Raw genomic sequence first — 13672 nt, forward strand, 5'->3', positions numbered from 1 at the left:
TGACTTTCGTTGTTTGACTACATAGAAATTCAGAAATATTGCTAATCCCACATTATACCTTTTAGTTTGTCCACAAAAAACTAAACGCCTGCTTTAATCCCTTCTAAAATGAAAACTGCGACTACCTCAGCAGACACAGCTGCAGCGCTGCTATTCCAGGACTGAGGACATACGACACCAGGAGGTTCCGGTTTCTGCTTCTTACAGGCTTGTTTGCATGCCAAATGCACATTGACACTGGATTGCTCAAAGTTCCTTAACCTTACCCTCGGCTGTCCGCAGTCACCTGTGCAAGACCAGGTCACAATCTATCTACTATTGGTGGAGTCTCACCTTATGCATCCTATTTGAGCGAGATGTTATCATAAAACAAAACCAGAAATGCTGTCAATTAATTTTGGACATGCAGCATTGAAGTTAGGCATTTTTAGATGTCACCTTACACCTTTTGTAAAATTCCTAGAGTATGTGTAAGATGAGAACATTTGTAATGAACATTCGCTGGACCCACTGACCTGCTTAGACCGTCCGAACTGCCCGAGAGGCTGACATCTTTATGGGCCAGGTGTGAGGGACTGTGCAGCGGCGTGTCGTGGTGGGGCGGAGGTGTCGTGTCCATCGCCTCTGCAGGGCTGGGACTCCGGAGCTCTGAGGTCAGGGGCAAAACTATGGGGATGGAGAAAGTCCGTGCATGGGGCACCCCACCAGACAGGCCGGGCTGTGACACCACTTGAGCTATGCCAGTATTCCTCCCTTTTCTCACCTGGGTGACAGAGACAGAGAGGGAAGCCCGGCTCGTGACAGGAAATATGAGAAGGCATGAGAGGTAACCGATACACCAGCAGGAGATCTATACCACTGGCTAAATACAAACAAAAACATACACACAAGCTTTGGGCTCATGTTGCTCCATAAAACATGCATTTGAAGATGTTGAGGAGAGGAAATAAAGGTTGCTCTGATTGCCTTACCGTACTGACGCTGAGTGGGTACAAACTGCATGAATCTCCGACTTTTGTGTAGGAGAAAAACCTTAACCTTATCACAGCAGCTTTCTGACTGCTACTCTTCTGCATTTTTACTAAATCACAACCACGTAAACCGAGAGTAAGATATAAACTATACACCAAAGACCTTTTTCCTTGTATGGAGAGAACTAATATCGCTGCTCTTATACACTGAAGCTGCTTGCTGTGGTCACCAGGGTATGAAATGGGTCTGACAACAGCAGCTTAACTATCGATAATGGTCTATAGCATTAGATGCTAAAAGGCTTTTCAGTGCTGCTTCCTGTTTTTTTGTTTTTTTTTTGTCTTTGCACCAATTATCAGAGGAACGTTTCTATTTTGGGTTTATTCTAATGGGTTGTTTCAAAAATCTATGGATGCAGCCTCCACTTAGGCGTTTACACAGTTAATGGGTGAGTCTTTGGCAGCATAATTAGCTGCACAAACGTCTTTAGCTAGTCCTGGCATGGATTTTGCCCCTCAGAGCTTTGCGATTGATTGGACTACATTTGCCATTTGGCGAAATCTATTAGGAGAAATTAGAGGAGGTAAAAAGGGAAAATGACTGTGGACGTCAGCTTGTTTTTAGTCTATGCTGCAGGCAATTTTTTGTTCCTGTTCAATTTATTTTTACTTTGCTTTAAAGAAAAAGTTTGATGTCAACTCTATAATGCCGGGTGTATCATATTTAATACATCAGTTTTCAGAGATCTTTATCTGACCTCTATTTTTTTTTTAAATGGGGGGGGAAATGTTTATACAATCCAAAAAAATTCTGAACAATAAAACAACCTCCTTATCATAAACATCATTCTAAAAGCACTAAGACTAAAAAAAAAAACACAAAAAAAAAAACACAAAAAACAAACTCCACCATACTTATTCCAAAATTAGATATTATTATAACATTTAAAAATAAATCTTAATTGATCTCCATCTATCTTACTGTCTCCATTCAAAGACAGTCTGACTCCTTGTGCACCTCAACCAGAACAAGACAAGCGAGCCAAATGGCAAAGAAGTCTGACCAGACCAAAAAAAAAAGGCTTTAACCTGATTTCTCAAATCACGGATTAGCATATCGTTTGAAGGTTTGCGAGTAAACTCTCAAAAGGTTGCAAAGAAAGCTTAATTCAAACTTTAGAACTTAATGTTTTACTTTGGTGTATTTTCAATTCAATGAAAAGGGAGCTCTTTAACTTTGATTTGAAACTGTGGCTGGCCTAAAAAAAATGCCTCGTTTCTGCTTTGATCTCAGCTCACTTACCCGTGTCAGCTCATTTCTCTGATGCCTGGCTCTTCTCAAGTATTTTTCAACCTGCCATCTGATCCATCTTTGCTTGTGCAAGTCAGATGAATAAAATTGTCATTTTTTAAAAAAGATTCAGAAGGTTGTCCATGGTTTGCCATGGCAACGGAATACTACTTCAAAATCACTGAAAAAATAGGGAATCAGAATCACTTCTCCAGGGACAACTGTCCAAGAGTCAAACATACAGAGAAAATCCCCCTTTGATTGCAAAGCATAGTATGTAATTAGATGTTAGAAACAAAACATAGGATACAACGGGCACGTTTAAGGAAACGTTGTGTTAGTGAGCAGTTGTGTTTATCTACCAAACAACATGTCATTTAGTTTTAAAATCTTTGTCATCATCTCTGTTAAAGGCTTTATCGTTGCCACCGACTGCTGACAAAACCAAACATCTTTCCTCAGCAGATGTCGTTATGTGCTTATCTTCATATCACTCATTTTTATGTCTGAACTGACACGCGCCGTGACACAAATGACCCATTTATGGCACCACGTGTTTGATTAAACATGCTTTAGAAACTGCCGCAGCAAGATAAATTCGATCTTTGACAAACTATTTATCCATTTGTCTGTTTGTGATCACATTGTGAATAAAACCAACTTTTCCCACTTGTGTAGCCACACATGTAGCCCTCCTGTTGACCTATTTGATCCAAAAGAAATGTTGGGGGCAGTGAAATCAATGACAGGCTGCGATACGTGTAACAGGGCTAATTTATGGTAGCCGGGGCTTAAAAGGGGATTGGTTATGTTGGGTACTCTGCGGTTTCAGGGTTGCAAAGGACTTGTGTGTGTATGTGTGTGTGTTTGTGCACATACAACAAAATGACTGATGACGTCACCACAACAGCAAAGGTTAGACAAGGCTATCAAAACTCAAACTTTGCTTTAAAGGTTATTTTCAACTTGAGCTCATCAACCATCTTGATTTAATGGAGGCGACCTGTCTTGAGTCTTGCTTTTACGTCACTGCATAATTCTATAAAATCATGAAAGGATTTGAGCAGCTAACATTATGTGACACTGATAACATTATTGTTTTCCCTCCCTACCTTTCCATCCACCCGCCACTCAGCTCTCTGCTTCTCATGTCTGACAGAACCACAAGTGACTGTGGTCTTCCATCCACGGGATTATGGCCGATGCAGGGATGTGATCATAAGTGTTGTGACTCAGTCTGGAGTTAAGGTATTGGTTTCTGTGACTCGTGGTTTGAGTCCTGTGAATAAGGCTGTTAAACTGGAGGCTTCCAGGTCACGTCTCATCATGACGACACATATGAGCCCAGTTTAAGTCCCGGTAATAACCCAGCACGGTTGGGAAGCGTACTGTAGTTCATGATTCCCTCTTTCTGATAATAAGCGCTTTATTGTTTCCTGTCTTTATCAAATCACATGATGTGACTGAGCAGCAAAGCTGCGAGCATCCGAAGCTTCAGCTAACACAGGAAACGGCAGATAGGAAGGCAGGGAGACCTTGTGGAAAGTGTGACAAACTATTTTAAAGTATTAGACAGAATTAAAGTCTTGCATTACAGCAACTAATTAAACTGTGATTTTTTTTGTACCTTCTTTTTTCTCAACTTTGCCTTTGTCATGATTGGGCTGGATTTGTTCGAAAGTTCGACTTCTCCAGGTGCTTTCAGGTCTCCCATCTTTAAACACAGGAAAGAGACTGTTATTAATGATAATCAATTTCACTACTGACAATCTTTATATATTTTCTTAATATGAAAAATAGATATAATGCATGGACAGAGAAATCAATTATAAAGATTTTGGTTGTCTCTCAATAGCAAACAAATAAATGACAACTATTAACAAAGTCAACGTGGACTTCAATTAAGTGGCCCGTTTTTGTTATGCAGCAGATGAAAGTCAGCTGACACTGATAACATCCTTAAGCTCAGGAAAACCCACACAGACCCCCTATTGAAATAGCTTTGGTGTAAGAAGAGAGCTTTTCGAAAACATGCCCACGATATGTTAATCACATCACGCAGATCACATGATTGGTGTTAAAAGGGACCACGCTAGGGAATCTGAAGGGTTTGTGCCAGTTTGTCCTTTCAGGCATAAACAAAAGAGACTGCATGAAGAAAAAAATGAATCCATTTCCATTTCTGAATGAACATACACACAAATACAGAGGTTTTAAAAGAGAGGCACGCACTTTCATCCTGGGAGGTGGTGTTGGTGTCTCTGAGTTGAGATGCTCGGGTGACCTCTGTGTGGCTGCATCCGTCACACGCATCACCTTAGACCAGAAAGAGCATAAAAAAGGAGCATCAGAACTATAATCTGTGTCTTTAACATGCAACATATCATATACACATGACCTCGTGGCTGCTGTTCTTGTCCCGTCTTCCAGGAGTCTCCCTGGCAACATGGTTGAAAATAGATTTAAACTATTTAACAATCGACACTCTTAAACATAAAGTGTGTCATGCACACCTCCCACTTAGCATTTTATGACTGAATGTAAATGCAATCCCGTGAGCGTGCATATGTTCAAAGTCTGTGTGCGCAGGTGTTAGTATGCGAGTGTAAGATAATCTGCTTGACCGAGGGGTTCCCCTGGGGTCAGCCGGTCTTCACGTGGCAGCGCCTTTGCTTGCGTTCACAACACGGCTCATACGTTTATGACGTGCAACAAAAAAAAAGCTGCTTTGTCATGTTTACAGTTTACATTTTACTGCTCCAGAAAAACAGACCTTCAGACTTCACAAGGGTCCGCATGATCGCTTAATCTGAAAAATCGTAAACATCGTAAAGGATTTTTTTTGCACTGCAGGCATATCATCACATGCGTGGCAAAAGCCGTGCTCGGCGGTGTTAAAAACAGTAAGGGAGGTACCACTGACGGGAGAGGTCAGAGGTCAAACCCTGGAGGAGTTCAGGCCCACAGTCTGGTGGTCACATGACCTAAGTCACGTTTCGCACGAGCGACACTTTGTTGATGTCACTGAGGTCAGGAATGCCATTCCAGAAGCAGAAACTCAGAGGATGTTTTGAAACTGTCAGGGTGCTGCTGCAGTTCCAGCTTTGACTATTCCTCTCTTTATATTCTTAACATCTCAGATCAGTGCTTATGCATTTTATTTGTTGTAGAGTCATGAGTCCATTATTCCACTCGTGAATATAAATAGGCAATGAAATTCTCACTATGGTGTCCATATCACATAACACTCTCAGCTCGTTCTGCGTTGAGTTTGAATCTCAAATCCACACCAAGTCCCTCTAAGACGTAACAATACTGATTATGCTGCACTGATAAGGCCGAGGGAACATCAGAAACACGTAATAAATTATTGCAGTACATTTTTAAAAGATGAATTTTATGAAAATTGGACTAAGAGACACTCAAAAATGCAATCATTAAAAAAAAAGAAAGAGAACAAAGCTACAAAGTTAAAACTGCCATGGTTTGTCTCAAGGTACCCACCCCACACTATCACATAAGTGGAATGGCATTTTTGAGTCTATTCAGAAGTTGAAAATAATGTATTTTGCTACATTGTCTCAAGTGCTGAAATAAATTACAATTTTTCCTGCTAACAAATGTTTGTTTCTAACTCAAAACTACTTTGAGTCATGTCTTCTTGTTCCTTAATGAACGTTTTCACCGTCCTCCTCGATCTCTAATAATAGATGTAGGGTTGTATTTTATTCTTAAAAAGTTTATTTTACTCTTTGTTATTTGGTTATTGGCTTTGATTATATATTTTCTGTTTTGAGGGACAATTTCCACAGTCTTAAAGCCCAGAGGGAGAACTTTATTCACTAATTTAAGGAACTTTTAGGCTCTTTTCATTTAAGAAATATTTCATCCAAGACCTGCACAATGAATGAACTGCTGTGCACTGATGTGCAGGGTTCATTTTTTCCGCTGGTCTTGAGGACAAAAACAACACTCTACCTGGAGAGACAACAACAAGATTCTACTTGGAAAAAGAACAGACCAGAAAAACCAGGAGATCAATGAAGACGTCAGCCATCAAAAACAGCAAATAAAAATCAACAGCCAGAGCTACGTGTGGAGGAGCTGCTCCTGCTGTGGCGCGACATAAAAATCAATAATCAAATCAGCTGTAGCACGATATTATGTAAGTTTGTTTTTCTAAAGTGTCTCCCCTTCAGATACTGTAGATGGAGAGAGGTGGCCACCATGGGCCAGAGAGGCAATCATCACAGTTACTTTGTAGATACAACAGTATCTTGTGTTGCTGAGTGTAAACACCTTGACAGAGATCAGCGTAGACTCGTCTTCTGTGCCGTCCTCCTCATCCACGTCGGCCTCAAAGATGCTCCCATAGTTCTGGATGAGCTTCACCATGATCTTGTTGCAGATATTTTGGTCCCTTATTGCTTCAAAATTAGTAGCCACGCTGCACAAGAAACCACATAAAAGACAACATTTAATTAGATTCACCAAACACAAAGAAATGATGCAAGAAATAGAAATAAAAAAAGGTCAGCCGTTCTACTAAGCACAGTGTTTAATGTTGCTGGACAGCTGTCTATGATAAACATTTGGCTTCAGGCCTTTACAGTAAGTCTATTTCTATAAACTGCACACACAGAGGCTGTGATATGCAGAACAGATTGTACAGAATGAAAAAGTATGTCCCTCTTTTGTCCAGGGAGACCATTTATAAATGCTGATGCTCAGCAAGAAATATTTTTTTTGTTCTTTTTTAGGAAGAGAAACATATGAAACTGAATTAAGACACAGGAATGGAAAAAGCAGAATGGTGAAAGAAGATTTTAATTGCTAAAAGTATTTTTCTGAACTACTGGAACCTCTAAAAGCAACAGCAGGTTGAACTGTGTGAACGGTTCTTGTACCTTAGATCCTGAGATTCTTACCCACCGTTGTACTGACAGCTAATTTATTCTGCAGCGTGACCTCAAACATACAACCGGACTATTTTTGATAAGAAAAGCAAAAGACCGCATCACATGAAGCGCAATACTACAACTAGGCCACAGTGAAACGACACACATGCAGATAATGCACTGATCCTGTCAACGTTATTAAGTTATTCATTTGTTTATTTATTTTTTACTTCATTTAAGTTCACGCATAATACAATTTCACTGATTTATTTTAAAACAATAACCGAGATGTTTTAATTCAACTGTCAAAATGTTAATAAATTTATTCCCAATACATTTATGACTCATAAATGTATTGTATATGTAAATGAAGTAAGCGACCTTGAGTTTACTCATAAATTACTCATAAATTATGAGTAAACTCAAGGTCGCTTCTATCGTGTCGATGTGCTTTTATTGACGTTGCAGGAGCTACAGCTCCACCTCCTGGTCAAATATATCAACTGCAGTTAAAACCGGTTCATACAGGATCAAATGAACCGCATGCATGTACTCTAATGTACTCTAAAATTGCACTGATATCTAACTAGTTTTTTTAATATATTTTTTCACAAGATAAGTGACTTTATTGAAAAACTACTATAAGCTGGTAATAAACTGTGGTCTTGGAGGGTGTTTTGGACAGGAGAGGACACAAGACACACTAGAAGGATTTTATCTCTCTACAAATAAAAAATTCAGTACCCTCGTACAATAATTAGATGATTTTTTTTTCTTTCCATTTGAATTGCCTACTTTTTTATAACGTAGCAGTTTAGATGTAAAATTAATCGAATTTAATATATAATGTAATTTCAGTAACCTAAGCTGGTTTGCCCAGACTTCCCTTTCCCCGATCCCTTTGTCCAACTCATCTGGGGGTCCCAAGGCGTTCCCAGGAAAGTCTGCGCTGCTGACCCCGTGACCCGACCTCAGATAAGCAGAGGAATGAATGGATGGATGGATTAATTCAATTTCATCATAATGGGATTGAACTGGTCTGTAACCTCTTTTAAGTGCTTGGGATGGATTGGTTGTGAATTGACGATATAAAAAATAAACTGAATAGAATTTGATTGAACTAAAGTCGCCATGAAGACATTAAACTTGGCAAAAACCTAAGGAACCTTATGCATGTCCTTAAAAAATGTAAGAAGGTTGAATCTCTGAAAGTATTTATTGCATGATAAGGATACAAGTATAAAGCACTCACTTAAGTACTTAATCAGTATTTTGAGTTACTAATGCCATGAGCATTGAGCATTTCGGCTTCTTTAGGCGAATGTTTTTTTTTTTAAAAAGCTGTTACATTTTGTTGTAACTTCTCTGTTGCATGGTACAACTCGACGGGACATAACTGTTCTCGCCTTGATTATTTGTTTGTCACATTTGAAGCCGCAGTGGCAGAGAGATTTTGCCGTGTGTTTAGATTAGCCATCACACAAAGTGAGCGTGAATTCAGAGGCGTCTGATATCTTTACAGTGAGCGAAACAACGGCGTGCTACAGAGCTTGCAGTACAGTTGCACGTAGATGTGCTGATGCTTTATACACATAGATATTATATCACCATATACAGATGGAATATGTTGCATTATTGATTGTAATCTGTGTCACAGATTACAGGACTTCAGCTCTGCTGCAGTGACAGAGCTGTTTCACAAACAACTGAGGACTTTTTGACCGGTTATAGAAAAGAAAGCATCATAGAAGTGGTGTTACCTGAGATGGGAAACCATAGAAACAAAACAAACCGAGCATAGTCGAGCTGAGGTCGTCTAATAGTGGAAAAAAGACGCCTCAGCTTTTGTTTGTTGTGTTGAAAGTTTTTGGTGCTTTCAGCAATTAGCCAAAGAAAAGTTAATGCTGGTAAAGCATATACTTGATCCCCCTTCGAAAACAAACTCTTTGTACTCACTGGAAGACACTGGGCCCAAACACAGTGGCCAGGTTGAGGGCAGTCATGCGGTTGTCTTTGTGGTTGCTCTCCACATGAGTCAGGAAGTGACAGAGGTAGCGCAGGAGGCTGTAGTGGACGTCTGGAAGCTGCCGGAGCAGGTCCCTCACATCTACGCAGGAACCGTCATCACCACATTCTACAAACACACAAGACGCATATTTCACACAAACTGGCCCTTGTGGGATCAATAAAGTCTCATCTTATCTCTGATACCAGCTCAGGTGACGTTTTCGCCCAACTATTGCAGTTTACTCATTCAGAATAAACATGTCATTTCTTACTTGTCTGCACTTGAGGTCGTTTCATGACATTGAAATTCAATACACACGTGATCAGCTGTTATCAAGCAACAAGAAATGGGTCAAGAGTTGCACGGACAAATTCATCTTGAGCTACGGCGGCCTGGTATACAGGAGTATTATAGCAAAGAGCGTGAAAATATGTTGATGCTATTACTTAGGATGCTTAATTGGGTCAGGGTTGGATAAACCGATATGACTCTTGATCCTAAACAACTGAGTGATGCAAATGTTGTGAATGGGTGCGTCTATATTAGTCGGCGTGCGTGACTGCACGTGAATGCGGATACAGGTGGACCTCTGCCTCAGCTTACAGACAAGCTCAAATCCTGTGAGACTTTGTTATAATACTTACTGTATTTTTATGGCAAGTAGCATGCTAAAGTCTTGCTGAAAACAAACCAAATGAGCTCAAAGCAACCTTAGAGAGGTATAGTTGGAAATTCTTTGTTTCTTTATTTCTTTGGCAAAAAAACTGCATAGTAAAAATAGTGGTAGTTTATTGTTTTTAATCTATAAGGCCTCACGGCAATAAAGCTGACAGGTTTTCTATAATCCAGCAGCAGGCTCTGAAACAGACACAAGTACAAATAGTATATTTTATTTAGTATCTTTAAAGACTCACCGGAAAACAGTGTTGCAAGATACCCAAAACCAAATTACAATACAGAGTCCGCAAAAATGTGACATTGACAACAATGTGACGTCCTCGTGAATCCAGATCTGATCACTTCTCCCAACAGACTAACAGAATCTTGCAACACTTTGATTTGAAGGCTAAAAAAACCTGATAAATTACAGATTTGCACTTTTGTTGAATTTTTGAATTGAATTTTTTTTTTTTTCTGGGAACTGTGTTATCTATACCTGCCATAATATGCCATGGGGGTGGGCAAAAATATCGATATGGCAATATATCGCGATACTTTTCCAGCCGATTCAATATCGATATTAAAAATTTGAATATCGATTTTTTTTTATATCACCCAGTGCTCCTACCTAAGTGACAGTCCTGGGCATTGCCACTCTCTACCAACCCTGGGAGGGCCCTGCACTGAGCTCAGGTTTTATTTCACGTTTTATTTCATTTTATAATTTATTTTTTATATAACAAAATTGCCTGTCCTTAAAAAATGAAAAATAATGGACATAGGTTTATTTATTTATGGATTTATATCTATACTGACTGATCACTGTGCCTGTCCTTGGTTTTAGTACCCATCTTTCTTGTGTTTATTATCATTTGCCACATAATTAAAGCAACCTCATACTAAATTTAATGTTAATTTCATATGATGTAAATAATATGAAAAACATATACAAATAAGTTGTAACTTTAGCTTGTATAGTTATAATAAAACATTGTTTTGACTCAGTTTGTCCCATGAATTGTCACTATAATCTGATGAACGTGCAACTCGGATTTTAAGATCCATCACTATCATCTGATGTACATATATACAACTTGGATTTTAAGATGTGTAATGCATTTTGAAATTTTTCGGTGAACTATGTAGAATATAATAATCGGGATATCGCATAATCGGGATATCGCAATGTGTATCGTATCGTGGCTCAAGTATCGTGATGCGTATCATATCGTGAGGTCCTTCCCAATACCCACCCCTAATATGCCATATATGATTTTTCTGATTATTCCATGGAAACCAAACTATTTTAAGCTCATATTTCGTAAGCTCTGGCAGTGACTCTACAGTTTCCTGATCACTACTTCAGACAAAGTCCCGCCCAGAGTTACCAGTAAAATGACAACTGCTCTCCCAACATACTTTTAACGTAACAGAACTGGAAACATGAGCTACTCACAAGCTCAGTGTTTTGCACTGCAGTACGAATTTCTTTGGCCTGGAAATAGGTTTATTTGACAGAAATCAGCAGCATTTTGCCCTTAACCTGCTGATAACCCTTCTTTGAAACCAAACGTGACATGAAAGCTTCTATTTACATGTATCTATATTTATTTGTTTGGTGAAGCCAACTGACGTAGGCTACTGTAAGTTGAGCCCGATCACCTGCCAGATGTTAATGTGGACTATAAAAGCAAAATGACCACTGTGGACCATCTGTTCAGTCCATTAGTCATCAAACGTGCAAGACGGGATGATGGATGAGAGCTGAAAGTGAGCGCAGACACTTCACCTCCGAGATGACTCACGTCTATCTTTACAAGTGCAAAGATCACCTGAAATATGAGGTCAATCATGCTTCAAGTAACCAAGTCTCTCTCTCTTTCTGTCTCTTTCTCTCTGTCACACATCCAAACACTCATGCTTAGTCTGTCCAGGTGGAGATGACTACACCCTGGTAGTATTTCAGCACCCAAAGATAGCTTGGCTTATCATCTAGGCCGCCATAACCCATATAGTTATTTACTACAGTTGAGAACGTATTTATATTCATCATTATTATGTGTATGTGTCACATGATTATAAAAAAAAATCCACTGTATTTCTTCAAGAAGGATAATTTCTTCAAAAATAAAGCATATACTGTAGAAAGAAGTGACGACCGGGAGATTGTTCTACCTTGGTAGTGCCGTATCAACATCTGCTGGACTAGTGCGTCCACCAGGCCCTCCGGCAGATCTCGGAGATACTGTTTGAGCAGGCTGGCCACAGTACAGGACTCGGATTCAGAGAGTAGGTCTGTATCGTCACCGCTCTCCAGCCGCTGTTTCAGGGTCTCCACCGCACGGACATTCCCATTCACTCTGAACAGACCTTCCTGACGCAGCGCTGGAGGAAGAGCACACAAATGCTGTTTAGTTACACTTGATACATGTGAAACTGGAGCTCCACGTCAATAATGCAGTAAGACAGCCTGGCGACTAGGTCCTTAAAAGCAGTTTTTATATATATATATATATATATATATATATATATATATATATATATATATATATATATATATATATATATTGTTTCTGACTGTGGCTGAAAAGCTCTTTTTTACTTTACTACAGTTTGATAGTAATCGGCACAAATCCTGAGCTATCTGGCTCAAACAATACACAAATAAACAAATAATACATTGTGTGTGTGTATATATATATATATATATATATATATATATATATATATATATATATATATATATATATATATATATATATATATATATATATATATATATATATATATATATATATATATACACAATTTACACCGCAATTATCAGAGCTGACTAACGGTATATATATTTTACTGGGGTATATCTGTTTACTCTACATTTCTGTTTATGTCACTTTATTTTGTATGATTGCATTGGCGGGAAAAAAGAAAGAAAATTGAGCTGCCAGGCAGCGATGTAATATTGATCCCTCGTGTCAGTCTTTCCCCGCTACTCATTACTGTAATAGATACTCTCAATGCTATGGACTTCATAAACAGACCACAAACAGGTTCCACTGCCTTTTACTGACATCTAGCGGCCAAAAAGAGGAACTACAAGCAATGAGAGCGTAGGTCAGTAGAGTGCAGTAGAGTAGAGCAGGGGTTCCCAACCTTTTTTGTGCCAAGGACCAGCAGAATTATAAACAAAAAGCTCAGGGACCGGTTGACAATTTATGTCAATTTTAATAAACATTTTAGAAAAAAACAATGCATTTTAAAATGCAGGCTATCATCAGCGACGTTAGCTGATGTTGTGGCCTTTAAAACTTGCTTCTGCAAATCTAACTCACGTTTTTTCCTTTCGAAAAAATCCACTGGTTTGTCTTTGAGAGAAGGATTTTTTGTATTTAAGTGTCTTTGAAGCTTGGATGGCTTCATTGCTTCGTTGCCGAGCGTTTCTCCACATAAAATACATAGTGTGTTTGGCGCCTCCAAATCGCCCGTTGCAACAAATCCGTATTTTATATACATAATGTCGTACTTACGATTAAAGCTTTTGCTTTTCTTTTTGGTAGGATTTTCCACTTGTTCATCACTATTTCTTTTACTCGAACAACTAGTAAAGAAACGGCTCATGGAGGTTTGCTGAGGTCCGCTCATCTCTGCAGCTGACTGAACCTAACCTGCATACAGCACCTGTGCATGGCGCTGTTCAGTCCGGTCAGGTACCAGAACTTATTGTCCGCCAAGCCATGACAGGGCTGCCACTCAAAGAAACACATTTCGATTTATACAAGTTTTGGATGAAATGATATGACAAAAAAATGCAAAAATTGTTTTCTTAAATTTAGTATGTGGTTGC

At 39.1% G+C, this 13672-nt stretch overlaps 1 protein-coding gene across 5 annotated transcripts in view; it reads right to left on the bottom strand.

The window, feature by feature from the left end:
* fam13a (family with sequence similarity 13 member A) overlaps positions 1 to 13672 on the bottom strand; it is a 61776-nt gene that overhangs the window by 38392 nt on the left and 9712 nt on the right. For all 5 annotated transcript variants that reach the window (XM_061718015.1, XM_061718008.1, XM_061718028.1 and 2 more), the window contains exons 3-8: positions 12004 to 12213; positions 9117 to 9294; positions 6562 to 6709; positions 4495 to 4578; positions 3890 to 3976; positions 516 to 763 (exon numbers count right to left, since the gene is read on the bottom strand). In XM_061718015.1, coding sequence (XP_061573999.1) covers positions 516 to 763; positions 3890 to 3976; positions 4495 to 4578; positions 6562 to 6709; positions 9117 to 9294; positions 12004 to 12213 — 955 coding nt within the window. The remainder of the gene's footprint in view (positions 1 to 515; positions 764 to 3889; positions 3977 to 4494; positions 4579 to 6561; positions 6710 to 9116; positions 9295 to 12003; positions 12214 to 13672) is intronic.

Source organism: Cololabis saira, chromosome 1 (genome assembly GCF_033807715.1).
Source record: "Cololabis saira isolate AMF1-May2022 chromosome 1, fColSai1.1, whole genome shotgun sequence".
NCBI lineage: Eukaryota > Metazoa > Chordata > Actinopteri > Beloniformes > Belonidae > Cololabis > Cololabis saira.